The sequence below is a fragment of the Desmodus rotundus genome, chromosome 12 (assembly GCF_022682495.2).
Source record: "Desmodus rotundus isolate HL8 chromosome 12, HLdesRot8A.1, whole genome shotgun sequence".
Taxonomy (NCBI): Eukaryota; Metazoa; Chordata; class Mammalia; order Chiroptera; family Phyllostomidae; genus Desmodus; species Desmodus rotundus.
In genome coordinates this window covers 50,210,515-50,221,630 of record NC_071398.1, presented here as the reverse complement: position 1 = coordinate 50,221,630, position 11,116 = coordinate 50,210,515, and the positions used below count along the sequence as shown (strand labels likewise).

Here is an 11,116-nt window from a genome sequence, read left to right as displayed (position 1 = left end):
CATTCTCTGAAATGTCCTCTATCTCGATTGTGGTGGTGGTTATATGTATACATTTGTCCATACTCATCAAAATATTACACTTCAAGTATTACTTTAGGCTTTAAACATAAACTTTAAACTTTAAAATATTATACTTTAAATGTTCAGGATTACATTTACTGAATATAAACAATAACCTCAATAAAGTGAATTTTAAGAACGGATAGCAAAGGTGGCTGGATCTTCATCTGGCCAAAGGAACACAGTGGTATATGTTTGCTGGGGGCTGTGGTGCTACGTGGGGACCTATGATCACATATCTCCTGGAAGTGTAAGGAACTACCTGGGGCAGGGGGCAGGGAGCAAAGGTGTTCATAAAGAATATCAGTGCTGGCTGGTGTGGCTCAGTGGATTGAGCATGGGACTGTGAAGCAAAGGGTCACCAGTTCGATTCCCAGTCAGGACACATGCCTGGGTTGCAGGCTAGGTCCCCAGTAAGGGGGCATGTGAGAGGCAACCACACATTGAAGTTTCTCTCCTTTCTTTCTCCCTCCCTTCCCTTCTCTCTAGAAATAAATGAATAAATCTGAAAAAAAGAAAAAAAAGAATATCAGATAGTCCTGGACAGGTGGCTTAGTTGGTTAGAGTGTCATCCTGACACCAAGCATGAGGGTTCAATCCCTGGTCAGGACACACACAAGAATCAACCAATGAATGCGTGAACAGACGGGAGAATAAATCAATGTTTCTCTTTATCCCCCTCTTCCTCTCACTCTTTAAAAAAATAAATCAATTAAAAAACATATGACAAAGCAACAGTAATTAAAACAGTGTGGTACTGGCACAAAGGCAGACATGTCAACCAATGGAACAAAAATAGCCCAGAAATAAACTCTCACGAATGTGGTCAGATGATCTTTGACAAGGGTCCAAGACCACACAATGAGGGAAGGATGACAGTACTGTTGTTCCACAAGTGGTGCTGAGGAAATTGGATATCCACATGCCCAATAATGAAGAAGGACCCTTACCTCACACAAATATAAACATCAACTCAAAATGGACTGTAGACTGAAACAAAGAATCAAAACTATAAAGCTCCTAGAAGAAAACACGGGGGAAGAGTTTACCGATATTCCATTTGGCAGTACTTTCTTGGATAATGCACCATAAGCAAAAGCAGACAAATGGAACTACATCAAACTTAAAAACAACTAGGCATCGAAGGAAACAACACAGTGAGAACACAACCTACAGAATGGAAGAAAATATTTGCAAACCGTGTATCTGATAATAGGTTAATACCCAGACTACATAAGGAACTCCCACAACTCAAAAACAAAAACGACCCATCCTAATTAAAAATATGGGCAAAGGACTTGAATATACACTTTCCCAAGAAGATATCAACAAGCATACAAAAAGATGCTCAATATCACCAATCACTAAACAAATGCACACCAAAACTATGAGATTCTACCTCATAGTCATGAGCATGGCCACTATTAAAAAACAAAACAGAAAATAACCACTGTTGACAGGGATGTGGAGAAACTGGAGCCCGTATGCACTGTTGGTAAAATGGTGCAGTCAAGGTGGAAAGCAGTACGCACTTTCCGAAAAAAATTAAATATAGAACTACCAGATGACCCAGCAATTCCACTTCTGGGTATTTAACCCAAAGAAGTGAAAGTGGACTCTGAGAGAGATATCTGCACCCTATGTTCATTGCAACATTATTCAAAGTAGCCAAGACGTGGAAAGAGCCCCAGTCTGTCCACAGATGAATGGATACAAACTGTGGTGTATGCAAATGGCCTTAAAATGGAAGGAAACCCTATCACGTGCTATGATGTGGATAAACTGTAAGGACATTATGCTGGGTAAAAAGAAACCAGACACAAAAGGCCACATATTGTGCAGCTTCACTTACATAAAATATCCAGAGTAAGCAAATCTACAGACACAGAAAGCAGATCAGTGCTTGTCAGGGCTGGGGAGCACAGGGGAAAAGAATGAGTGGCCGCTTAACAGGTACAGGGGTTCCTTCTGGGGAGCCTCTCAATGCCACTCTTCGCTTCTGACCCTTTGGGTCACCAAATGTTTGTCGTTTTACCCTCACACCAAGCAATTCTCCAGTTCCCTGGTATCCTAGAAAATTAAGTCAATTCTGACACTTCCTACAGGTGAAGGGCTCAGTCCCTAAGACTGCCTCCAACCCCCCCCCCCCCCAACTTCCTTGCAGAAGAACCCACCACACCTGGGAGACTTAGTTCTTTGTCCTCCATTCGAAATTCTCTTACAATATGTTGTATGTTGTGAAAACTCTTTATGTTTTTGGTGTCATGTTACATTGTGACTTTGGTTTTCAATCAGGGAAGCTTTTACCCCTCCTGGGACAGCTGGCAATGTCTGGAGACATTTTTGGTGGTCACAACCAAGGGCAGGGCTCTACTAGCCTGCAGTGAGTAGAGGCCAGGGAGGCTGCTCACCACCCCACAGTGCATAGGATGGCCTCCCGTGGCAAAGAACAATCCTGCCTGAAATGTCAGCCTTGCTGAGGTTGAGAAATGCTCCATCCCAAGCAGGAGCACCCTGGGCAGAGGGGACAGCAAAGACAAAAGCCAAGGTAGAAACGTGCCAGCTGTGTCAAAGCCAGGGTGCAAGCTACCTCAGAAGAGGCGAGGAGCTGTGCCACAGACCACATGGCCCACCTGAAACAGTTACTGTCTGGCCCTTGAAAGAAAACACCTGCCAACCCCTATGTTAATGGGACAGGAAAGAGGCTTGTGCAGCTGTAACCAAATGAGCAATGACAAGAGAAGTCAGAGGGGAAGAGACCGAAGAGCAACACCGTCCAACAGAACTTTCTGTGACACTGAAAACGTTCCATTCTGCACAGTCCAACACAGTAGCCGCTAGCTATGCACGGCTACTGCGCGTCTGAGATATGGCCAATGCCACTGCAGAATGAAATTTTGTATTTTACTTAATTTTATGTTTAAAATTTTGAAGTATTGATTTCAGAGAGAGAGAAAAAAGGAAGGGAGAGAGGGAAGGGGGGGTGAGAGAGAGAGAGAGAAAGAGAGAGAGAGAAACATCTATTTGTTCTTCCACTTACTCATATATTCATTGGTTGACCTTGTACATGCCCTGACCAGGGATCAAACCCACAACCTTGGCATATTGGGACGACACTCTAACCAACTGATCTACCCAGCCAGGGTACATTTTACTTAATTTAGTTAAAATAAAAATTTGAATAGCACATGTGACTGGTGGGTACTCTATTGAACAGCACGGACAGAGCCTTCTAGGCCTTGCTATGGATTCTGAAGTTTCTCTTAAATGAGATGGGAAGTCTTTGGTAGGTTTTAAGCAGAGATATAATACACCCTCACTGAAGAGGACAAGTGTGGGAGCAGAGGGATGGAGAGCAGGCTACCCCAACAGTCCAAGCCAAAGGTGATGGTGGGGGTGGGGAAGTGATGGCAGGGGTGCTGGTTACAAGTGGTTGAATTCTGGGTATATTCCGAAGTAGAGAGAACAGGATTTGCTGACTGACTAAATAACTGTGTAGGAGAGAAAAAACAAGGATGCATCAAGTTATTTTTTTAACCCTTACCCAAGGACATGCTTATTGATTTTAAAGAGGGGGAAAGGGAGAGAGAGAAAAAAGAACATCAATTGGTTGCCTCCTGTATGAGGAAGCAACCAAACCCTGTCCCTGCCCAGAGATCAAACCCACACCCTTTTGGTGCACCAGAAGGTGCTCAACCAACTGAGCCATCCAGCCAGGGTGCATCAAGTTTCTGACTTGAGCAAGTTGAAGAATCAAGTGCCCTGTTACCAAAATGTAGAACGGGGAAGAGAAGACCTGTCAGGGTGGATCAAAGACTCCTTTTGGGACTTGTTCCCTTTGGCATGCTTGGTGAACACCCTGGTGGCCACAATCAGAAGGCAGCTTGATGGAAGTCGCTGGAGTGTGAGGGAGACGCAAAGGTGAAGGTAACCATTTGTGTTCTCTGACAGACCTTTCTGCAGTGACAGAGATGTTACATACTTGCGGTGTCCAATACAGTGGCCACGAGCCAGAAAGTGGCTCCTGAACATTTGAAATATGGCAGCTGTGAGTGAGGTACTAAAATTTTAAATGTATGTCATTGTAATGAATTTAAATTTCAGCCCTGGCTGGTGTGGCTCAGTGGATTGAGCACTGGCTGGCCTGCGAACCAAAGGGTCACCAGTTCGATTCCCAGTCAGGGCACATGCTTGGGTTGTGGGCCACATTCCCAGTGGGGGGGCACGTGAGAGACAATCATACACTGATGTTTCTTTCTCTCTCTTTCTCCCTCCTTTCCCCTCTGCCTAAAAATAAATAAATAAAATCTTTAAAAATACATAAACACACAAACAAATAAACAAATAAATTTCAATGACCACGCAGTGGCGCCATACTGGACAGGCCAAGTATGAGTGGTGTTTAGCATGGTAACAGAGAAGGTCCTGAGCAGTGGGAATACACAGGAAGGGAGAGGCCCACATCTGAGCCTGACATCTAGAGAAGGTAAGAAGATCCAAGAGAAGAGGCTGAAGGTGGTTTAATGAGCAAGGTGAGGACAGAGGTAGTGACAACCTAAATACACAAATGCTTCATGAAGGAAACCACATTTGTCAAATGCTGCTGCCAAACTGCCAGAGATGATGACTGGGACTTGACCACTGAGTTCGGTAACTTGGAGGAAACATTTTCTACCTCCAAGGGCCTGCTTCCTTGCTGACCAGCTGGACAGTTTTCTGTCGTGGCTTCCCTCCCCCTACCCGTGCCTCACTCACCTGGGCACAGGCCTCCAGTCGCTGCCTCCTCCACCCTCCAGGGCTCCTTGCCTTGCTCCAGGAAGGAGATCAGATCGGGTTTGGAAATGGCAAGATCTGGACCCGAGAAAGAACGTGACATCCAGTTATGTTGCAGGGCCCAGAATTTGGATCTAGGGCCTGGTTATCAAGAATAAGAGGCCAGTGCAGGAAGGGACAGGGGAAGATGTGACAGTCACCTGAGGGCTGGGGACAATGTAGCTTCAGCCCATGGAGCTGCTCTTTAACCACTCAGAGGGCAGCCCAAAACTGACAAGAAAGGAACAGCTTTGCCCAAGGGTAACCTGCAAACTCCCAGAGTAGGGCCCTTACCCAGTGAGAGCAGGATGCTGTAGATCTCCAACATGACATCTCTGTACAAGTCCCTCTGGGCAGGCGTCAGCTGCTCCCATTCTTCTCGGGAGAAGATGACGGCCACATCCCTGAACAAGTCTGACCCCTGCAACGACAGGCAGGTGTGTTACATGCCTACATCACAGAAGTGTCTCTTGGTGGGATGAGAGGAGACGCAGGAGGTCTCTGCAGGAATGGGATGTGCTGGTGGAAAAGAAGGCCAGGGCCGGAGGCCTCCACTGTGAGAAGATGGCAGGAGGACGAGGGCATGAGTCAGATGTTCTTGAACGTCCCTTTTTACTACAAACTGAAGTGCTGGTACACAGGTCTGGGATGAAAATTAAAATCCAGCTACTTGGAGTTTTCCCAACTGTAGCTACTCTGTCCTTGGCATGTACTAAATTCTCCACTTGACACCTGGAATTCCAAATTTTATGGAATTAAAGAAAAACAACCCAAATGAATGTGTTTTGATAGAAGAGGGCAATGGAGAAGATACTAGCTGCCCGGTCCTCTTACTCCTGAAAATGGGAAGCTCTGAGAACCAGATTCTTGGATGGAGACTCGGTGGGCAGGAAGGTTCAGGATAAGGAAAGCCAAGTATTTACATGATCTTAAAACTCACGATGGACATGACTTTCAGAATTTCATGGGCTGAAGAAGCCTCCTCCTGGCTCCTCTCTTAAGGAAAAGCAGAATCCTGAGATGGCAGAACTGGGGGAGAAAACAGAAAACATGAGAGACCAGGCTTGCCTTGCACCCCCTAGAACGCCACAGTTACAAGTCCCTATCCCCAGAACCCCCACCTACCAACAAATTAGAGGGAAGTGGGACAAACTGTGGCCCTCACACAATTTCAAAAAACTCAGCTTTAGGTGATGCAAGGATAGACAGGGAACCAAAGGCCTTTCCCATTTTCCCTAAATACCCAGAGAATTCCACCTCGTCACTGATGGAAATCTGAGATGGGGATGCTCAGACCTGGTTCAGAGACAGAGACCACATGGCGTCCCAAGGACAAGGAGAGCTGTCCTCACCCTGGCTGGGTAGCTCAGTTGGGTAGAGCGTCATCCTGATACACCAAGATTGTGGATTTGATCCCCGGTCAGAGAGCATACAAGAATCAACCAAATGAATGCATAAATAAATGGAACAAAAAAACGATGTTTCTCTCTCTCCTTCTCAAATCAGTTTTTTAAAAAAACTAACAGAAAAAGGAAAAAAAGGAAGGCTGTCCTCATGCCGGAGGAAGAGAGAACCTGCCTGACTCAAATCAATCCCACCAAGAATAAAGTCTTTCCAGAACCTGACCACTTCTCTCTCACACCCACAATGTTAACGCCTTCAGAAGTCTCCCGGGCACTCTCCTCAACCCCCCAAATTCACAAGGAGCCACACAGACCTACTTAAGGTTTGGTGGACACCACTTTGTGAACCCTGCCTTGAGTCGATACATGAGGTATGGGTGCGGAGGGGTAAATTAGATAGAGCAGGTCCTGTGTAAACAGGCCACTGCACAGACACAACAGTGCTTGAAGCTGCATGGACAAAGTGTTTGCTGGAAGACAGAACCAGAAATTAGTACAAGTAGGTGAGTGGTTGAATCAATGTGAGCCTAGCCAGACGAAGGACATCCACTGACAAATGAATGACATTCAGGAGTGGACCCTTTGTATAACATCAGAACATTCAGGAAAAGAAATTAAATGCACCCACCTAGGGACACATGGGCAAAAAAGGAGGAAAAAAAAAACCAAAACCTAAAAATAATTGGAATAGAAAACGTCCAAGTGTTAAAAGTGATGTCATTTAACCACTTCTTCAGCTGTTTACAGAGGAGTTTGGGACAGTGCCCAACACGTAACAAATATTTAATTTTTTTTTACAAATAATTTAATCGTTAGCAACGTGTGAATGAGATAATTATAAATGTTCCTTGATATCGTATTACGACTTTTTTCTCCTATGACTGTTTTAGCATTATCTGTAACACTTTACGACATGAGTAGCTCAGGATTTCCTCAACCCTTTCCCCACAGATTTAAAACACAATCACCTAAAATGTTCCCAAGTGTATTCTCTGCTTCTAAATCTTTGCGGATCTTGCAACTCTTTGTAAGTCTCATGGAACAAGACTTCTTCTCCGGTTTTTTTTTTAAGTACGAGTAAAAAGGCCCGCAAAACACCCGCAACCATTTTCGTGGGGTCGGGAACCCTCCACATCCATCTAGGAGGTCCGGCGGATCCCGGTTATGGGCCGTGACGCCCAAAGGGAGCGCCAGCGGGGCCGATGGGAAATGTAGTTCGAAGCACGGGAACCCGCAGACCGATGCTACGGCGGGACATTCCAGTTCTTCCAGGCCCGAAACCCGCCCGGCCGCGGCGCCCGTTCCCGCATGGACCCCGGAGCGCCCGGAAACATCCGGAGCTCCTCACCTGCCACCTCCTCGGGTCCAGGTGCCACCGCGGTTACGCTCCCCCGCAGCCCCAGTTGAGCTTCCTCCTCAGTACCGGCGGACTCGCCGCCTGGAGCCGGAAGATGGCGCAGACGCACAAAGCCGCGCCGGTGCTGCATCGCGATTGGGTCCGCATCGCAATGTCTCCTGGGAAACGTAGTGTCTATGTAAAGTCCGTAGCCAAGCGGGTAAGGCAGGATCTCGCGACGTTTCGTAGTGGGCGGGACCTGAACGTGCGTGCTTGGGTCCCTGGGTGCTGTCTGGAGACGCGAGGGACAGTATTGTTAACGAGGGTGGGTGTGTGAAGGTGTGCGTGTGGCGGCTGTGCTGTCTGCGTGCGATCCTGTCTGGTTGCGGTTGTGTGAGTGGCCATGACCGCGTGTGCGGTGGTTCTTGTGACGGTTCTGACCTGGTCGTCATCAGACATTTCAGACCATAACGTGGTTACTTTCGATCTCTTGAGTTTGTAAGACCCCCGAGGAGGCCCACCCTGAGCTTGTCAGTTTTATTAGTGGTCCCCTTTTTCGTCCACGATCGGGATCATTCAACGCTTGTTTGTCACTGAGTAAAAGAATGTGTGAAAAAATTGCCTCATCTAGTAAATATCCTTTCCGGTGAGGCAGCCATTGTACCAGAAGGGTTGGTGGGGGTGGGGGGAAGCCCGTGAGTTTATCTGATAACCAATGTTAAACATTCTATTTACGTTGAAAGAAATATAGATTGTGAATGGGAATGCAAAACTGGCAAAAATGTTCTAAATGAGACGACATCAAAAATGTTCTGAGACGACCCTACTGCCACCGGCAGTGAACTTCTGTGTGTGGAGGCGTGGGGACCCTTGGACTTAACACATTCTGAGGAAACGTAGCCCCCTGTAGTTAGGAGTCCCAGTCCTGGGTGCTGGTCAGGCCTTATTATCATGGCCTCTGAATGAGGAAACCTTTCCTGTCAGTGCTGTTTATCCTAAAACCACATCCAGAATTCCCCTTGGAAATAGACAATTTGAGTATGAGTTATCTTCCTGTGCCAATAAGGGACATGCTTAAACAACATTAGGGAGGATTCCTTTCTCCCAACTACAATGGTGTAATTGTACTAAACTTGCTGAACGGCAGTAAACAAAAGACTAGATAATTTGTAAGAAACCAGTCTTCGGATTTTGGACAATTGGTAGCGCAAGATGGGAAATAAAGGCATTCCTGCAGTCGCAGTGGCTTTCTCTCTGAAGGCATATTTAAGTCCTCAGAGCAGAGAGGGGGAACCAAGACAGAGCACGGATTTGCTCAACTGACGCAACACATTTTGGGGAAACTGAAGTGACTGGAATTTGTGGGGCAGAGTGTGGCTACAAGGTCTTAGTACTTATGGGTGGAGGAAATGCTGCTTCTGGCTTCAGAGTGGTGGACGAACCAGTGTGGGGTCTTGGAGAAAGTATCTTAAGAGAAAGAACAGGCAGCATGGTACAGCGGTTAAGAGACTGGACTCCACAGCAGAAGAGACAGAAGACATGGTGTCACAGAGGCTACGAAGCCCCATGGAAACAGCCAAACAAAGAGACTCTGGGCTCTGCTAGGACCTGGAGGAGATAGGGTACAATGGTGCCCACAGAGGGTTACTGGACCATTCCAGGCTTGTGCTGGGCTAGACATTTACAAGAAATAACTACAGGGGATGGAATTTACAACAGGATTTCTGGTCAGTCCTGTAGGCAGAGCATCAGGCCTAACTTGAAACAGATTTGAGCAGGCACACAAAGCATGGCATAATGAGGCTGAAGGTGAGGAACCTGAGGTCCAACAGTAAGGGCATGTCATTTGTGGCCAGCCAGTGTGACCAGACTGGACTTGGATCTCAGGCCCATAAACTGGGCTGTCTTCTCTGCTTATACTGACCTATGGGACTCGACTACATTTCCCAGAAGTGACCATGGCTCTGAGGCAGTGATCTACCTCTTCCATTGAATGTCCACCTCAAGTCTAACTCGGAACAGGATGGTAGCAGAGTTGGAGGTGAAAAGGGGTTGGATTCTTCTAACACAGGAGGTTGAAGCTGGGGGATTTTGACTGCCCATTTGCATAAACAGAAAAAACCACAGGGAAGACTGGGTGGAGCACACATAGCCTCTATTACTCAGCAGAAGCCACAATGGCGCAGATCGGTAAGCAGGACCACACCTCCCTAAGTCCGACACTTGTTTTAAGGAGTTCCAGACGAAGGGGGCATGGTCTTGCATGACTCTAAACTGCATTACTTCAGTGTGTACGTGTAGAAAGGAAAAGGTCAATAGGCAGTCACTGGACAAGAAGGCATTCCCAAAAGGAGATAAGGAGGGGATTTACAATCTATTTCCAAAACAATACACATTCCTTCTGGCCTGGGGACCCTCTGGCCAGCCTTCCATTAGGGGTGTTGGAAGAGCCATATCCAGCAAGACCCCACAATTCTGTATATATTTTAAAGTGGAGCTGACAGGATTTACTGATTGGGTGGGGCAGCACGACAAAGAGCAGTAGTCAAGGATAACCCAGGGGTTTCTGAGCTGAATAACCAGAAGAACAGTAGTATCGGTGAGATAGGAAGACCTGGAGAGGAGTACATTTGTGGAGGTAAGATTGGATGTCTGGTTTGGAATGTGATAGACCGAAATGTCTGTTAGACGTACAAGTGGAAATATAGAGTGTCATTTTAGGGGAAAAGTTTGGGCTAGAATGTTAATTAGGAAATACTAGTTTCAGATAGATAAGTCATAATCGAGGACTAATGATGCTGAGCACCTTTTAATATCTTCTTCGGAGAAATATCCAAATCCTTTGCCCATTTTTAAAACTGATATTTGCGTTTTTATTAGTCACTTTGTGTCCTTTACATATTCTAGATACAAGTTTTTATTTTATAAACTCTTATCTCTAGTTCAATCTCCCATTCATGTCTCTGCTTTTCTGAAATTGGGTTGTACACTTAAGTGCTTCAAGATAACTATCTGAACTGATTTTTGACAAAGGTACAAAAGCAATATAGTGGAGGAAGAATAGTCTTTGAACAAACATTGCTGGAGCCACTAGACATTCTTCCCTCCCTGACCCCCCAACCCCAAACAAAACTTTGACCTCAAACTTATTTACAAATATTAACTCAGAATAGACCGCAGACTTAAAATTGCTCCATACTAAGCCTTAAGAAAAGAAAAATAAATGTATTGCATCTTCACTGTGCCTATTGAGGGCAAAATAAATGGGTCTGGCTCTCAGGATTCCATATTCTATCTCTACTGCTCAAGATTATGTAATTAATTATTACATTAAACTTAGATTACAGTGGCAGACATCTGTTTGCTCATTGCCAATTTGAAATTGATAAATATGGTTTTATGTAAATCAAAGTTAAGTTTTGATTCACTCCATTACCAAGCTTTGTAGAGAGCTCTGCCAACAGAAACTTAAGAGAGATAATGGCTGAAAATGAAAAATTTTGCC

General features: G+C 45.7%; 1 protein-coding gene across 2 annotated transcripts in view; it reads right to left on the bottom strand.

Moving 5' to 3' along the window:
* Window positions 1-7,588, bottom strand: part of LOC112313487 (zinc finger protein 470) — an 81,290-nt gene extending 73,702 nt beyond the window's left edge. The window contains exons 1-4 of one of the 2 annotated variants that reach the window (XM_071219962.1): window positions 7,244-7,588; window positions 5,813-5,901; window positions 5,167-5,293; window positions 4,816-4,911 (exon numbers count right to left, since the gene is read on the bottom strand). In XM_071219962.1, the coding sequence (XP_071076063.1) occupies window positions 4,816-4,911; window positions 5,167-5,293; window positions 5,813-5,821 (232 nt within the window). In that variant the 5' untranslated portion in view covers window positions 5,822-5,901; window positions 7,244-7,588. Of the gene's footprint in view, window positions 1-4,815; window positions 4,912-5,166; window positions 5,294-5,812; window positions 5,902-6,589; window positions 6,957-7,243 lie in introns of those variants that run through there. The other variant, XM_071219963.1, reaches the window with a different exon arrangement.
* Window positions 7,589-11,116: the final 3,528 nt, after the last annotated feature.